At 42.3% G+C, this 17835-nt stretch overlaps 1 protein-coding gene across 1 annotated transcript in view; it reads left to right on the forward strand.

The window, feature by feature from the left end:
• ADGRV1 (adhesion G protein-coupled receptor V1) overlaps positions 1–17835 on the forward strand; it is a 2003619-nt gene that overhangs the window by 1960952 nt on the left and 24832 nt on the right. The window contains exon 89 of the mRNA XM_069225272.1: positions 7172–7325. Within this exon, the coding sequence (XP_069081373.1) occupies positions 7172–7325 (154 nt within the window). The remainder of the gene's footprint in view (positions 1–7171; positions 7326–17835) is intronic.

Below are 17835 nucleotides of genomic sequence, written 5' to 3' on the forward strand. Positions count from 1 at the left end.
ACAAAGGTAACACACTGACCCTTGGCACCCTCTAGCCATCTCGTAAGCAGCACACCCTTACACATTAGGAAACCATTAGCCGACCTCACTTTGGGCAAACCTACCTTATGGGGACATTTTTACTAGGGAGGGTCCGTGCAGATACAGCACAGTGGCCTGTAGTTGTGTTGAAAATGTTCACCTTTGTGAGCCTTGTAGATCGCCTTGATGATAACAGTGCTGGACTGGTCCTCGGAATATGCTTGATCCTGGTCTTCTTCTGATGATCTACTAATAGGTGTACTCACAACCACCTAATCTTCCTGGAGTTCTTCTGCACCAGACGCCATGAAGCATGAGACAGGAGTATGATCTTCGAGAGATAATATTGACACAAAAACTCCACTTAGTTATGCTAAGTCCATCTCTATGTACCTCCTATAAATGTTCATCCTTATCATACTCAGCAGTGTGTTGTTCTCGGAGGTATATTTTTAAGCTTCCTGCTTTTACATAATATTTCTTTATTGACATTTTATGTAAAAACACTATTTTACCTTGCAAACTCTGTGCGCACAAATATATATATGTATTATACAGATCAACAATATCTAATACAAACGAAGATCAATGGGGGTCTGAGAGTTGAGCAGTGACATCTGTACAGCAGCATGGAAGTCTTCAAGATGTTTAGGCTTCTTAATTGACTCCTGACGGAGGTGTGTGTTTATGATTTCCTCTTCATTTTACTTACGCTTCCTGGCTTGCGAACGTTTCCATGGTCTCCAGAGGATGACCTATGAGTGCCAAAATCACTCGTAGGGCAGCCCATTGTAATTAATTCTAAGTTAGTCTGTTAATGGCATGTTGAGACATTGACTGTTCGTCTGTCCCTTTCCCTGATTTAGAGACAATAGAATGACAAAGATGTCCTAGTCCTGTCAGATGTGTCTTTTTGGGTAGGGCTCCTTTGTCGTTTACAGATACTGTTCAAATAAATAACTTGGCCGAAGTGTGATCCTGGTTTTGACCCAGATTAGTCAATCAATATAGTGATATTGCGTATTTATTTCTGCAAAAATACCCTAGATGTCATGGAAATTTATTGAAATTATGGATTTGGTGCAAAATGTGGTTTGCAAGTTTGTCACCTAGCTTTTTTCACTCGCGGGGCGCACTTTTGTAAAAAAAAAAAAAAAAGCCATTAAAGATGGTTGCAGGAAACAGGTTTGAGCAGAAAATGCCTTAGCAGTACAGTTTCTGTACAAACCACACTTGTGTGGGTGAAAATTACACAGAATCCTACAAAATGTCATATTGCGAATTTTAAAGAAATGTTGAGAGTTTTGGCTAACACAAATTTCACCTGCCGAATTTCCATTTTTTACAAAGCTTGTACACAACAACCATGCCCTCTACCTCAGCACCACCTACATTTTGAAATGCAACTCCGCTCCCAGACCCAAGGAACGTGAATGGATTTTACATGTCAGATTCCTGCAATATTACCTCCACATGTTATTTCATTAATTTTGGGAATGAGTCCTAAAGTTACCCAGGAAAAATAGTCAGCTGCACACAAGAGAGGAGACCACCACAAATATCACAAAATCTATTGGCCAGCTCTAATGTATACACGTAGAATCACTAAGAAGAAGGCCACAAAAATGTAGCAATTCAAAAGTAGCATCGACCATTGCATCAAAGAAAGGGTTATTTAACAAGGCCGCCAGAGACCAGTATACAGTTTTCCTAAAGGAACGGGTTAGGTTTCTTAGGGCTTTCTTCATACTTATATTCATTGGGGGACTAGGAGGTTCTGAGTGGCTTGCAGCAGTGAGTAGCAGTACCAATTTATATGGTTTTGCCACCTATACAGCCAATCCCGATGAAATGAGAGTTGAGGGGTTGAAAACCAGAAGGTGCTTTGCTTAACTGTAAACAGGAATGGCACTGTTGGGGCATTCATCCCAAACGTGGTCTACTGCACCTGCCTGTGATCCAATATGCTGATGACATAGTGGGGGTTATGTACAAAGGGTTGCATTTGTGCTTGCATGAGGCTGCATAATATTGGGCCTGCAGCCTTTTATTTTGCTAGTAAATTGGAAGAATGATTTGCAACACTTAGTGCCAAACAGAACTTTAGTAAATAACGCCAGTGCAATTGAATTGTATAATGGTGGCTGTGCGGTGGACAATCGGAGCCAAAGAAAATTTTAACAAAGCAAATTACTTAAAAATGAAACTGAGTATAAGCAATAATGTAATTTATATTCCACTCTGCTGTAAAAAGCAAATCGTCAACAAACACATATGCATTGAAGCAGATGTAAACAAGTTTACAGAACCCGTCGTGAACTCCGCTATAATCAAGTTTCTAAGCAAAATACTTACTGTCGTGACATGTGGGATGGAGGCTTTGACTGGTAAAGGTCAAGGTTCACGTGAAGTAACACTGCACGATTTTTCGTTCATTGCATGGTCTGGTCTCAACAACTACCCAGCCCCAGGCCTGTTTTGAATTAAATCTAACCTAACAGTATCTGTCAATGAACGTCTAGTATTGGAACTTACCTAACTGGGCACAACTCTCTGATCTGGGTTCGGTAAAGAGGCTAATATTAAGGGGAATTGCTCCCAACTTCAAAGCAAGTACATTCAAGAGCCTTTCTTCAGTTAATTTATCCAGTCACTCAAAAATTGTGAGGTAAAACAAGAAAGGTGGAAGAGGGGAGATCCCATATTCTAGTTTTAAGAAGATGCTAAAACTTAATCTGTTACAAAAGATCTTCTGGAGAGTTTCAAGAATGTTAGTGTAAAAACACTCAGCAGATATCCCATCTGCTTATGCACTGGCAACCATTAATTTATTAGATAAAATTACTTGCAAATCCCCTTTTCCAGCTTGGAGAGCTCCTAGGACCTCTCTTTGGGAGGTGGGAATGACTGGGGCTACGTGGATACAAACATGAATCTTTGATGCACATTATGGGCTCACACGAGGGTTTAGAAATAGAACACAGGAAGTATTTGAGAACCACCTTTAGTTAATTATGGTTTGTACTTACTGTAAAACTTCAGTTGGATCCATATGCTGTTCATAAGGACTGCAGTTACATGTATGTTAGCCATCATTTCATTACCACAATTAATTACCTCCTTCTAGCTAATAATTATTTTCATTAAACAGATAATAAATTGAACTAATAGGATGACAGTTCCGAAAATGGGGTAACCGTGCATCACTGGAATAAAGACCATGCACTTCTATAACCTGATGGAAGACATTAAAAATGCCAAAAGCTTTACCAGTACTCCCTCCTCCAGGATGAACTTGAAGATCATGGCACCCTCTGGAATGCCCTGATCTCCACTTGTGTGTTTTCCTTCCGCAATCTTCCACCATCATCCCCCACTATTCTGGTGATGCAGAATAACTACAATTGCGCCTTTGAAAAGTCTAGACATATCTGCGTAATGTAAAGCAGATAAAGCTGCATAATGCTTCCGTATGCCTTGGCAGTGAATTAGTCTACTGAAAGAAGGCTACTTACCCTCCAAGAACCCTCAGCACCAGACTTTTGTAGGAGGATGCTGAGGGAATCTCAGAGAAACTTGTCACAGGCAGTGACGCCACAGGCATTGTACCCAAAGTCAATTAAGCCAAAGGTAATGGAGTCATGGGAAATGAAAATGGAAAATGAGCCGTGGGGCTAAATACAATACATGGACGGCACTGACAGTAGTACCACTCGGAAAGGGACCAAAGACTAGGGAATCAACGGCAATAGCACTAATTCAGGGGAACCACAAGGAAGGAAACCACAGATGCTGACCTTATCTGTGATCTAACTGCTTGCAGAAATACTGCTGGTGAGGGGATGTGTCATGTGGAGTAATCACTGGAGTTTTTTGTGAAAGGATACTAGGAAAAAACGATTTTTTTCCAAGTACTGTTTAAGAACAACAATGGATCCAGGGCCCGCTTTTTCTGCCACACCGGGCGCTGACCTCGGGGGGCACTGTGTTTAGCAATAACTTCCAAAACTTGCAATTTAATAGCACCTGCTGAAAAATTCCTTTTGTGTCCAGCCTACAGGAAACAAAATGTCAAGATACCTCTTGTGATTAATGTTCCTGCTAGGGAGAGAGATGGAAGTTTTACCTAGCGGCAGCTTTGACTCAACATAAAGTCGCAGAGAGGGTTAATATGCCTGCTGCAGAAAACAGAACTATGGGGCATATTTAAGAAAAGTGGCGCTGCACACAGTGCAGCACCACTTTTCTTGCACCCCTTAGCGCCCCCCTAATGCCACCATATTTAAAATACGGCACACCATGGCAGTAGTTAGGGGACTAGCGGCACAATTTTTTACGCTAGTCCGGCGCTTTGCAGGATTAGCATCAAACATTTTTATGCTAATCCTGCAAAGCACTCAGAGGCCCACTGAAACCAATGCAAACCTCCTTTCAATGCCTGCTCTAAGCAGGCATTAAAAGTGCCGGAAAAAAATGAAGCAAAGAAACCTGTCAGATTTCTTTGCGCCATTTTTTTGGCCCCCCTAGCGGGAGATGCCCCCTTTGCATACATTATGCCTGGCGCAGGCATAATGTAGCACAAATGGTTACAAAGTGGCTCAATGCATGCATTGCGCCACTTTGTAAATATGGCATGGTGTTTTTGGCCTTCTAATGCCACATCAGCATAAACAAAATTACGCTAATGTGGAGTTAGAACGGCGCTAGGAGGTCTTAAATATGACCCTATATTTTATGTGGCTAGCTGAGAAGATCAGTAAAGCCAGCTTTTACAAGTGCTTTAAAACACATGAATGTATGTGAAACGGGAGCAATGGAGAGATGAGGGGCCGGGTGGTAGTGAGTGAAACCAAGGAGGAGGTCATGGAGTGGGGGGGCGCCAAAATAAAATGTTGCACCAGTCCTAAAGCCAACCCTGGATGGATCCATGCTTCCAAAGGAGGGGCCACTCAGTCAGTCAGTCAATATAACCTTATTTAGCTGTTTCCAACCGTAAAGTGCATAGATTAGACATAACATACAAACAAAGTTACTATTTTCCCACCATTCCCACCTGTAGAGGATGTTGCCAAGGAAGTAATAAGGAGGCATTTTGGAGGAGGTTATTTGCAATGGTGACAACTTTTACTTCTTGGTACACCAGTGGAATTGATGAGCCGGCAAGCCATGTAATAAAAGCTTGCCTACAAGTGGGTATGTTCAGCTCCAAAAAAGTCTGTGTTAAAAGTGCTTTCTATAATCCAAGGCTCTTGAGCATGTGCATAGTAGATGACAAATGATTCAAGTTTGTAGCCGCATAAGCAGCATTTTGGCTCCGTCATCTTGCCCTTCCATGATGAAGAAGGTCTTTGGAGTCGAAAAAGCCAAATAAAAAAAAAAAAGTAGTTCAGTACAGCCCATGCATGCCTCCACCTTTGCAAGAGTATTCCTATCTAAAATGAATGATTGTTTCTTTGATGAGAGGTTGCCACTTTTGGCAAATGCAGCATGTCCCATCTTGTAGCTCTAGTTTTATCAGAGCTTTCTCAAGGTAGGTGCCCAACGAGTTGGGTTGCTTTTTTCTCCATTTGGGCTTTTATCTTGAGCCAACATAAACTTTTCAATGTTCCACTTTCTGCTGCACGAAGTCGCCAACACTGTTTCAGAAAATAATTTAATTGTTGGATTTTTTATATGTTGGAGGCCAAATTTCCATCATACCTGGGCAGGGGAGGATGCTCTGGGAAGACAAAAAACTGCTTTATAGGCCTTTGTTTGAAGTTGATTTACAAGTGTGGTTTCCTTGCTGTGCCATAGATCAAAACCGTATGTCAAAGAAGGTAGGAACTGGGCCACCATCACTTTTAATATATGACTGTAAGATGAACCGGACAGTTTCTTTTTCAAACGCTTGAAGGCAAATATTAGAGACTGTACTTTCGCAAGTAGAGAAGTATGGGGATTGGCAAACGAAAGTTGTCGTCCCACGATAACTCCGAAATATTTGTATTAGTGAGCGGACTTAACTTGCTAGCCTTTAATGAACCACCTATGTGCTTTGTATTTGAAGTCCGCTGTCCCCAATGGGTGCCACTGCCACATTATGCTTACCCTCATGACTGTTGCTGAGTTCAGAACTGTCCCCACTTTCCCCCAAGGCATTTGTGACCAAGTGAGAGACATTGTTGGCATCTATTCAGGTGTTAGGTCAGGTAGGAGCTTTACTAGATCCATCTGTCTTTACTCATCTGCTTTTCCTTCATTTAATTTCTTTGGCACCTTCATCATTCTCACCCCCAGTGCCATTGCTTATGTTTTTTTGGTGTCTCACTGGCATCCCTTGTTGCTGACCTTGTCTTGCTTAAGAAGTCCCATCACTACCTGGTGAAAGAGAGAATCCTTGGATGCACAGGGCCTAATATCACCTGCACATACACTGGAACAGCCTCACTTTCCTACCATCACCTGCTGTTTCCGTTGACAGCTGCTGTTCATCTGCCTGACCTAACCTACTTGCTCAAAGCAGGCATCCTCAGTTGTCTCATTGGCAGGTCATGTGCCATGGAAATAGCAACTCCCCCAAGGTGTCTTATCCACATATGGAGTACCTTTGGGTGCAGGTCGTATTGCATTGCTAAGCAAGCACGTTGAGGACCCTCATACATACCCTGCAGCTGTCTTCCACCTAGGGAAAGCCTTGTCTAAGACCATCTTCTAGGCTATTTAGCAACCACCCTAAGAAATGGAGAGAATGGTGCCTGCTGGGCACCCATGCAGTCCCTCTAACTACATCTCTATCTGTCTTTCCACTACACCCTTGATTCGGTGAGACTACCAAGCAAAGCCGCAATCACCAGAGATAACTCAGTAGAACTTTATGTAAGTTGTCCAGATCACACTTTCAAAGCCCGGTCAAACAAACACTACCTCAACAAATGGACACAGAGACTTGTGTATTGGCCAGCAGTTGTCGTGAGGCACATAATTCCATTTGAACCTAAAGAAACAGCTTGCACAGTCGAGCAAGAGCATTCATTTTTATAATATGGAAATTATGAGGAAAATCTGTGTGGGTCGAAAGACATGTTGCAGACAACTGAATACAGTAGTGATTACATGGGTCTTTATTTATTGTGTATTTATCTTAAAAATTTAGTTTTCTTGGTTTCAGATGCCAGCTGATTGGGAACGGACCAGTCAGATTTATAAACAGAGTCCACAGAATGGCGATGGGTTCAATTTATCTGGCGGATACAGCAATGGGTCACTTGTAGCTGATGAGGAATCACAAGAGTTTGATGACCTTATATTTGCCTTAAAGGCAGGTGAGTATTTGTGTTCGTAACATACTTCCAAGACTCATGATGAAAAAATTAAGTGATTTACAATTTAGAATGCCACAATTCAATTGTAACATGTCCATTCAAATTTACACCAGTCAGTGTTGCTTTCAATCGCGTGCATTTTGCATTTTTACCTCTGCCCGCTACATTCACCCAAAACAATGTGTCAGGAATACTTTGCAGGGCTCTTACATGTCCATGAACTACTTTTTACATGGCAGCTTTAGTTTCACATAAAAGGCACATGGATAACTAGCTAAGAATAGTTCTTCACAGCTTAAAAAAAGTATTGTAAATCTACATGTGTATGTCAATGCCCACGGTGGCCATCATGGAATGTTTCTGCTTTTCTTCATAAAATTCCAACATGTCTGCTATTCATGCCCACGCATGGTGGCCATACTGAAATGTTTTCCTTTTAAAAACCCTTACATGATGCTCACTGTGAAGAGGTGTGCATACATACGAACTCACAGTGGCCATCGCAGCATGCTTCTGCTTTACGACATAACACTCCAAGATATATGCTGTTCATGCCCAAGCATGGTGGGCATCTTGGAATGTTTTTTCTTTTAAAAACCTTTACAAGATGCCAACCTTTTACGAGTGTGCATACATGCCAACTCACGGTGGCCATCGTGGAATGCACTTTTTTAGTCAAGGAAAATTATTCCAAGATGTCTGCCCTTCATGTGTACAAATGGTGGTCATCTTGGCTTTTTTTTATTATAGCAAAATAATTTAAAGTGGGCTAGCAGCCGATACTGCAGAAATCATGTATGGGAAGTTGATGTGTTAGGACTCTTTTGAACTATGATTAAAAATAAAATATTTCCAAATATTTAAAAAATGTGATTAACACAAAGCTGTATCAACTGTTCTCTAGAGTCTGGATTTACTCTGGGTTTGAGTGAATGCAATGTATGCTTTAATGTACTCAGACTGCTTCCTGAACAATTTAGTGATATGCAATTGTAATTTTAAGAAATAGAAAAGTGCCATATGAAAAACTCTGAACTTAATCTTTGGTGTATATGAAGTAAACATTAAATAATTGTTGCGTGAAATTTGGTGATCATGATGCTATGATAAAAATTTGTCAACAAGAAATTTAGGATTTAATGATAATGTTCCATTTGATTTAAATTAATTCTGCTGGTGGGAGAAGGATTCATCGAAAGTCTAAACAGTCCCTTGGTTCTTTTCTAAAAAGAGGCTGTAGGAGACTGGCCTGCTTATAGTGGGTACCTTGTGGTACTTACACCCTGTGTCAGGTCCAGTTATCCCTTATTAGTAAAATAGAGGTGTTTCTAGCAGCTTAGCCTGATAGAAGGTAGCTATGGCAAAGCAGATTAGGCTGAACTAGGAGACATGCAAAGCTCCTACTATACCACTTATATCATATATCACAATATCATAAGAAAACACAATACTCAGAGTTACTAAAAATAAAGGTATTTTATTTTAGTGATAATATGCTAAAAGTATCTCAGAGAATACCCTCACTTAGGAGGTAAGTAATATACACAAGTTATATGTACACAAACCCAAAACAAGTAAGTAACAGTAAGAAAAGTAGTGCAAACAATGTAGAATCACAATAGGATGCAATAGGTGAACATAGGTCTAGGGCAACCCAAACCATATACTCCAAAAGTGTAATGCGAATAATGAATGGACCCCAGACCTATGGGAGATTGTAGAGGGTCGCTGGGACTATGAGAAAACAGTAAGGGTGTCCAAAATACCCCACCCCAATACCCTAGAAAGTAGGAGTAAAGTTACCCTACTACCCCTGAAAGACACAATAGTCGTGATAGGGGGATTCTGCAAGAACCACAAGCACCAGCAAAACACTGAAGACTGATTCCTGGACTGAGGACCTAAAAAGGAAGGGGACCAAGTCCAAGAGTTGCAATAGTGTCCAGGGAGGCAGGAACCCAGGAAACCCAGGATGAAGGTGCAACAGGGCTGCCTGAGGGTGGAAGAAGCCAAAGATTCTGCAACAACGCAAAGGTTTAGGAACTTCTCCTTTGGACGGAAGATGTCCCACGGCGTGCTGGATGTTGCCACGAAGGTATACCGCAAACAAGCCTTGCTAGCTGCCAGAGTCGCTGTTGAGGATTTTGGGTGTTGCTAGGGCCCAGGAAAGACCAGGAGGTCGCCCCTTGGAGGAGGAGACAGAGGGGGCGCTCAGCAACACAGAGAGCCCTCGCAGAAGCAGGCAGCACCCGCAGAAGTACCTGAACAGGCACTTAGAAGATCTGAGGACAACGGTCGACTCAGAGTCACAAAAGAGGGTCCCACAACGTCGGAGTCCAACTCAGCGGGTTGGGCAATGCAGGACGGAGTGCTGGGGACCTGGGCTAGGCTGTGCACAAAGGAAGTCTTGAAAAAGTGCACAGAAGCCCGACCAGCTGCAGTTCACACAGTACACAGGATTACTGTCTGGCGTGGGGAGGCCAGGACTTACCTCCACCAAATTTGGACAGAAGGGCCACTGGACTGTCGAAGACACTTGGACCCAGCTCCTGTGTTCCAGGGACCACGCTCGTCAGGATGAGAGGGGACCCAAAGGTACCGGTGATGCAGAAGTTTGATGCCTGCGTTAGCAGGGGGAAGAGTCTGTCGACCCAAAGGAGATTTCTTCTTGGCTTCCAGTGCAGGGTGAAGGCAGACAGCCCTCAGAGCATGCACCACCAGGAAACAAGTCGAGAAAGATGGCAGGATGAGGCACTACAATGTTGCTAGTAGTCTTCTTGCTACTTTGTTGAGGTTATGCAGGCGTCCTGGAGCAGTCAGCAGTCGATCCTTTGCAGAAGTCGAAGAGGGAAGTGCAGAGGAACTCTGGTGAGCTCTTGCATTCGTTAGCTGCTGAGATGCCCACGGAAGAGACCCTAAATAGCCCACAGAGGAGGATTGGCTACTGAGAAAGGTAAGCACCTATCAGGAGGGGTCTCTGACGTCACCTGCTGGCACCACACAGGGAACACATACAGGGCATACTTTATGAGCACTGGGGTCCCGGCTAGCAGGATCCCAGTGACACATAGGCAAAAACAAACATACATACAGTAAAAATGAGGGTAACATGCCAGGCAAGATGATACTTTCCTACAGCTGCCACATGGTTTGGAACAATGGTGGATGGGTGCATAATTGCTGTATTTCTGGGTTTCATCTGAAAAAGGCAGGATTAATGGTGACCCTGACTGCTTCTAGTCGCTTATCTCTCCAATGTATGTTCACAATTCTACAACAATTCTAATTTTTTACCCTGGAGGCAGTACGCGGAGCACCTTGACAAGGGTTTCATGACCCAGTCCAAAATGGCTGGTGTGAATTTGGAGGGAATATGGAGTATCTTGCACCTAATCATTGCCACAAGTTCAACAATTAGGGAAGCAAATGACTTTGTGGTTGCCTGCCTGCTACTGGTTTAAGTTGTAGCTGCAGTTGTGACAGCAGGCAGTGATTTCTGGGAGACGATTGCTCCCACCCAATTCTCCTTGTTAAGAGAGTTTATTCATAGGTTTGATCATTTTTTAAATATTGTGGATGATCCTCCCAGTAGCTCATCAATACCCAATTTATTTTCCAATACATTTTGCCTTCTTTGAGCTTGTGAAATCTGTGGCACAAAAACACTAGATTTGCTCTAAGTTCTCTGACCTTTTAATTTTGATGAGGCGGGTAGCAGCAGGTACGAGCTTTGGTGGAATTAAGGGCCACCTTGTAATGAGCTCTAGGTTGACTGGGGAATGAATGATTCCAACCATTACGAAATATGTTTTTTCTGGTGCCCATCTGCTTTTTCCTTACATAGCAGTTGCCAGTATGGCAGTGATGATAGAACAATTTTCAGAGTTGTGTTGCTGGCCATCAGCATAATCTTTCAAGCAGAGACGTTTTGAAAAATACAACTGTTACTTAATTCCAACTGTTCACCAAATAATCAAAACGCATTTAGCAGTAGATTGGAGTGTAGTTGAGAGTACCGTCTTCCATAATGAATAACATGTTCACAAATATATGTCAAGACATGGGACCATACTGTAGCAAGGATAATGACAAAAGCTGAAGAAGCCTGTCTTGGTGAGTTGGTAGCTTCAATTAATTGACCACCACTGGCTGCCAAAGTGCAGCGAGGAAGTCCGAGTCACAACACTCAAAAGTTCCAGAAATGTCTGTTGAATGACATGGAGTCATTGGAATTCAGTGTGGTCACTGGTTTCATTTGCTTTTGTCATTTGTATTGTGAAGAAGACCAAAAGATTTTGATAATCATGTTAGTGGGAGTGTATTAGTTCTCAGTCTGCACTACCAAAGCCCTCTCTAGTGTTCACAACCCACACCTAACATCTTGAAAAATATAAAGTTGATAATGATCACAGGAAAATATTTAATACATCTCAATTTTTAGCAATGCTCCAAGAGCATTACTTCTCTGTAGCTCCAAAAACGTTGTGTTCACATGGTATATGTGTGCCCAAGATGTATAATTTCTGAAATGTTCTTATTCTGAAACATTGAGCCACAGCAGAATTATTGTGTCTGGGAAAGTACTGGCCATTGAAAAGGTTATGTCACTGTAAACAAAAAACACAAACATGACTATTGTACCTCATTGATACTGCATCAGAAGTACAGTTCACCCATTAAAAATAATGTATCACAGTGCTGTACTGCAGTGGCAGAATCAGAAATGCTGATTTGAAATATAGGGACAAAGGTAAACATGGCAACTAATGGGCCAGTTTTATCATAGTATTGTGTTGCCCTTGCATCATGCATGGTGTCACAAGAATACCACAATACTGAAGCCAGGTTTATCAAGCAACTCAAGGCCACCTTGCATGGACCTGTGTTGCTTCATAAATCTAGACTAACGCACGGCATTGCAAGTCTATGTCATGTGTAAAGCACGGGTGCTCCGAAGGGTATACCCATGGATTTTGGTGCATTCCCAGATTCATCAAGACTGGTAAACCTGGGAATGTGTCAGTATGCTACACCATCTCAGGGGAGGCACAACGAGGAGAAATATCTTTATTTCTCCTTATTGTTTCTGCTTTCTACGTATGCTGCATTATACAGCAGACTTAGAAAGAGGAAAAGCTTCAAAGGAGTGATCTTTTCACAGGAAGGTAAATGAGAAAGTCCCGAACTTCCTTTTTATAAGATATAAGACACCCCAAGACAGGCCTATCATGCCCTAAAGAAGAGTACTACGTATTCAAAAGAAGGGCATGTGTTTTATGCGTCCAAACAGTAAAAAAATATATATAATTTGTCGTCTTTGTTGTAGAAAGGCTAGTAGCCCATTGGTGAGTACAGGGATACACACTGACAGACAAGCTGTGCTAATTTCTGAATGGGACTGCTAAAGTTGGTACTTCTCTGTATCAAAAGACACTTTACATTAAACCCGGCTTCATGTTCAAGTCAACTTGTATGTAACTTTTAAGTAAATGACAACTTTAGAAAAAAGCCTCACTGTTGACCAAAATTTCCAGTGACCATTCATTTATGGTTGCTGGCCACAAGACAACGTTCTGGACCACCTCTTGAAATGTGTGCATGACTCTCAGGAAAGAATACAAAGCGAATGCAATTGGAAGAGATGTTACCTCTCTCTGGTAGGAAGGTGAGCTTCAAGGTGGAAGCTGCATTTGAAGGGCAAATGGTGGACACACACAAGAGGGGCTGCTCTTTTGTTGTGAAAGACAGGTTTGCATCACTGACAGAGAAGGGGAATAGTTGTCAACCCATTTCTGTGTGGATGTGTAGGCCTTAGTTATCCACACCTCTAGAACAGGCTATCAGGTTCCACTCACTGAGAAAGAGGTTCTGCCATCGTGGGACTGGGCAAAATGTTGCACTATGAGATAGCTAAATGCCACACTATGTAGGGCATGCTATCAGAGCTGGTAGCCCATTGGCTCGTAATCACTGCATCCCAAAGCACAGATCTTGGGCATAAAAGTAGCACCCCTGACACCCAGACCTCATATCATGTCTGCACTGAAGAGAGAAGCAAAGAAGGACTGCCCTGCTGTTCCCTAGACCAGGCAAAGAGAGGCTGCAGCAAATGCTGGGCTACACCTGCTGATCCTTGGGTTAGCCAAGAGAGAGCTGTGTCTGTGGTACCCAGCTCAAGGAAAGGTCATTCTCGAGCCCCAGACAGAAGAGGTGACTCCAAATGTTGGCTAACCACCGGTAACAGCGACAGAGCCACAAAGGCTGAAGAAGCCTGTTTTGGTGAGTAGATAACTTCAATCACTTGACCACCACTGACTTCCAGAGCACAGCCAAGGAGACCTAGTCACAACACTCAAAAGTTCCACCCATGTCTGTTGAATGTCGTGGAGTCATCGGAATTCAGATTGGTCACCCAAAACGGACACTAGCCTCATTTAAAGGGAACCACTGGTTTCATTGTAGCAGTAGACCAGTGGAAACTGTTTTTTAGCTGGACTTCAAATGAACTTGCAGGGACACCAGCCTCTGTAATCAAAGTCACCATGTTTGAGGACTGAGGAATGGCCCCAGGAAGAGCCCCAACAACCAAATCATCATCCTGTATCCCTTGCATCAGGACCACTCCACAACCTAGAACAGGACTGCAGACTGCTTGAAATGCAAAGTAACTGTCCTGCCAAGCCTTATTGGCCCCTATGACTTGCTCCCTGACAGAGTTGGTTGACCAAAGCAGGCTGGAATAATGAACACAACTTTACAAAGGTTTTCAAAGTAACACTAACCTCAGTAGTTGCCAAGGATTGTTTGCGATTTGAATGACTGAGTGATTTAATATTTGTTTTATAATTTATATCTCCGGAATTCTCTAGTGGATTTTATTCATTTTTATGTCTAAAAATCATAAAAATAAGAGCTATTTTAATAAATGGGTGTTGGATATTTTCTTTGTGTCATATGTTTTGCATATTCAACTGTTTAGGTATAGGATAGCATGGTAAAAGCTGCATTGTTAAAGCATGTGTGGTAAAGTTGTGCTTGGTAATGTCATACATTTGTTAAAAGGTATGCCTGGACGCTGCTGAATAATAGACAGAAGGTAAACTTATGTGATGATGTAAGCCCAAATCTGGACTTGCTGGCTGTTAATAGAGGAGAAAGAGCTAATCCATTTCAAGCCAGATTTGGTAACTGCAGTTAACTCTCACTGCTGCAGTAGGTGTAGTGGCACGAGGAAGACGGAATGTGGTGTCAACTGAACTCAAATGAACACTGTCTATTACTCTGCAAAAGGGACAGAGGGGGATTTGCCTTGTGTGGTTCTCTTTCTTCAACACTGGTAACTCCCATTTCTCAAGCTTTCTCAGCAATGTGCATAGTGCATGGCATTGTAGGCCGTTGAGAGATTTTGGTGTATGACGACTTGTCGGACTTCTTCCGCCATCACTTTCTGTCTATGCTTTGATGTTCCTGCAGTGTCTCAGCTAATTTAATAGACACTTCATTCTCAGTGACCTATAGTAAAAATAATACAGCACAGCACTTGCTCATTGCTTTTGTTTTTTGCACAACTTCTCCGCACATTCTAAAGGAATTTTATTTTCCCTAAAATTGCCTATACTGTTGACTTTAATGTGTTATATTTCTATCTGAGAATCAATGGACTGTCTGAAAATGTACTGTATTTATTGTAGAGTTAAGGGAACCCTCAAGGGAGCATGGGTGATTTGTTTTGCTTGTAAATAGTAATGCAGTGCAAGAAATGAGGAGGTTCAGCCAGCTCCTGGAATCTGCGATCCGGATAGGCCCCAGTACAAAATGCTGAATGTGTCCCAGTGCAATTTGCAGACACCGGGCCACATTCTACAGTATCTGCTTTCTGTTACAAGCAGCAACCTGCAGGCAGTGGGGTGGGGGGATTCTTATTTTTACTTCCAGGTGGGACCAAGACAAGTGCCTGATTTAAGGGGACATGAACCTCCTTTTGTCTAAGTTTCATAGGGCTGAAAGCTATCTGGGTCCTATTACCTAGGCGCCAATGCAATAGAGGAAAACAAAAGTATTTCAGTAGCACTTAAGAGAAAATAGAATTTGGAGGCAGGGTTTTGACTTTGACCCTATAAAAGATAATCATTCATTGTAAGAAGATTAGGTGTTTCTACCGGTATGGGTCAGTACACAACTAATGATTTCATTAAATAGCAGTTACTAATTTTTTTTTTTAAGTCTTTTATAGTACTCATTCCATTGGGAGTTTTAGGCCACTCTAAATCATATGTGCACATTACACAGGCACAATAACCATACAGCCAACAGACAGGAAGTATTATATAAGAAAATTAGGGTTATAAGGAATATCAGTCACATTTCATCCTTACTGGTCTGCATTATATATTCAGAATCCTTGGCTGAGAGTACAGTGCCTAGTGCTGTTCGCACTAATAAGACTTTATTACTGCCCAGTGAAACCTTTTTCCAACCTTTGATTATCAACAGATTGAGACAAGAGAAAGGTTCTAAACCCATGCCATGCAGTTTGCATGTAGCTCCTTGAGGCTGGTTCGTAGTTCACTCTGCTGAATTAAAAGAGTTGCAATTTATGAACTGCGGGAAACAGAAGGATCTCTGTGTCAAAACCAGTAACCCACATGCAAATCTGTGATCTGCGTGTTACAGTGTGCTTTGTGGAGCTCATGTTAACTCTCCATGCTACTTTTTGTGTCAAAACTGTGACTAGATAAAGCATAGATCTCACCAGAAAGTACATTAATCATCAGAGTTACCTTGCAGTTATTATCCTCTGGACCTCTGCAGCAGGTGCGTTAACCTTGTAAAGTTTACTGTCAAGTTTGTCCTTGTTATTAATATCTTTGCAGCGGAGTTTTCAAAAATTACAAATCTACTAATTGACTCCCAGACTCTGCTTTTAATGACTATGGGGCTGGTTTAAATCTTGGCAGATGGGAATACTCTTTCACAAACATGACCGATATCCCGTCCGCCCTATTACAATCCCATTATATCCTATTGAACTTGTAATACAGCAGGCGGGATATCCGTCACGTTTTTGTGATGGAGTATCTCATCTGCAAGGTCCTAATCAGACCTAAAGTCTATTTTTATTTATTGTCACATTTCACTTCTTAAACACAATGTGCAAATTTTTATGTAAATACAGTCCTCGTGTAGCAGCAGATCATATCAAGGAACCCGCTGCTGCTTCTTTATGCACAATGTAAAGGAGACTCCGGAAGCGAAGCAATGTGTTGTTTAGTGAATCATGGTGAGTCTCGTGTGACCACAAGGTGTGCGTGAACACAGGCCGCGTGCTGCAGGAACCGAGATGGCCGCATTGCTCCGAATGTTGTTTTGTGCATGTGGTTTCTTTTACCTGTTTCATTGACTTGCTTACAAAGTGTATAGGGTTAATAGGTAACAAAATGTTATTGTTTTATTCCGCATACACTTTTCCGGCCCTATTTAAGGCTATCATTTTTTCAGTGAATTCTCTGAGTGATAGCGAGAGCAAACATTCTAAAGTGCTCCTTTCAGTAATCTGTTCGTGGAACTGATGTTTAACAGCCACCATAAAATGCACTTACTGCGAAGGTTGAGGCCTGGGAGATGTATTTGCGACCCAAGCTCCCAGGTGTCTAATCTGCAAACACTCAGACAGACCCAGTCAGCGCTTATTGCTTGTGATCAAGGATTTACCCAGCATTTAGGAACTGAAACAAGGCCCTTTCCATTAATTACCTTCAGCTGTTAGACTGCTGCGTCTCTCTCGGATCCCAGGCACTCCTGTCTCGAAGAGTTTTGGAAGGTTGTTGGAACGGTCATGTGTTGTGTACTGTTTTGTATGGCAGGCAGCCGAACATCTGACCCCCTGCTCAAAAGCACCCATAAAGCCACTAGGTTTTGCTTTTCTTAAGTGCGTTCACACAGAGGCCCACAGTACAAGGGTGCACTTGTAGCAATAGGGCATGTACCTATGCCCAGAAAAAACACAGCTACAGACTTCCATTTTCCCAAAACTATAAACACCCGTACATCTAGAAGAATAAATAAATTGGTTCAGTGCACCAGCCAACAGACGCGCATAGCGGTTCAGCAGGGGCACTGGGTGATATGATCAGTGGAGCATAATCATCTAAATATGGGGCGCAGGGTGATGTGCTTCAACTGGTACAGATGCAGCTCAAGGGACCTTTAGGGGAGGCACCCTACAGCAGTACTGGCTGATGTGCCTTATGTAGACATGCCAACTAAAACAAGCATTTGCAATGCAACGGGTCTCGCGTTTGCTCGAGGTACAGCTATTAGCGTTGTAAATTCCTAACTGGACTTTTCCTGCCACACAAACTGAAAATAAAAAGTAAAACAGTTGACATAAGCAAGCCGATTCAAAGTGCTGCCGTGAGCGAGAAGAGAGAAACAAAAGGAAAAAGAAGTTCGCTTGCAGGCAAAGTTATCGGCAAAAGTGCAATTATCCATGTAATAGGGCCGATGGCCA

Source organism: Pleurodeles waltl, chromosome 1_1, assembly GCF_031143425.1.
Source record: "Pleurodeles waltl isolate 20211129_DDA chromosome 1_1, aPleWal1.hap1.20221129, whole genome shotgun sequence".
NCBI classification, from domain to species: Eukaryota; Metazoa; Chordata; class Amphibia; order Caudata; family Salamandridae; genus Pleurodeles; species Pleurodeles waltl.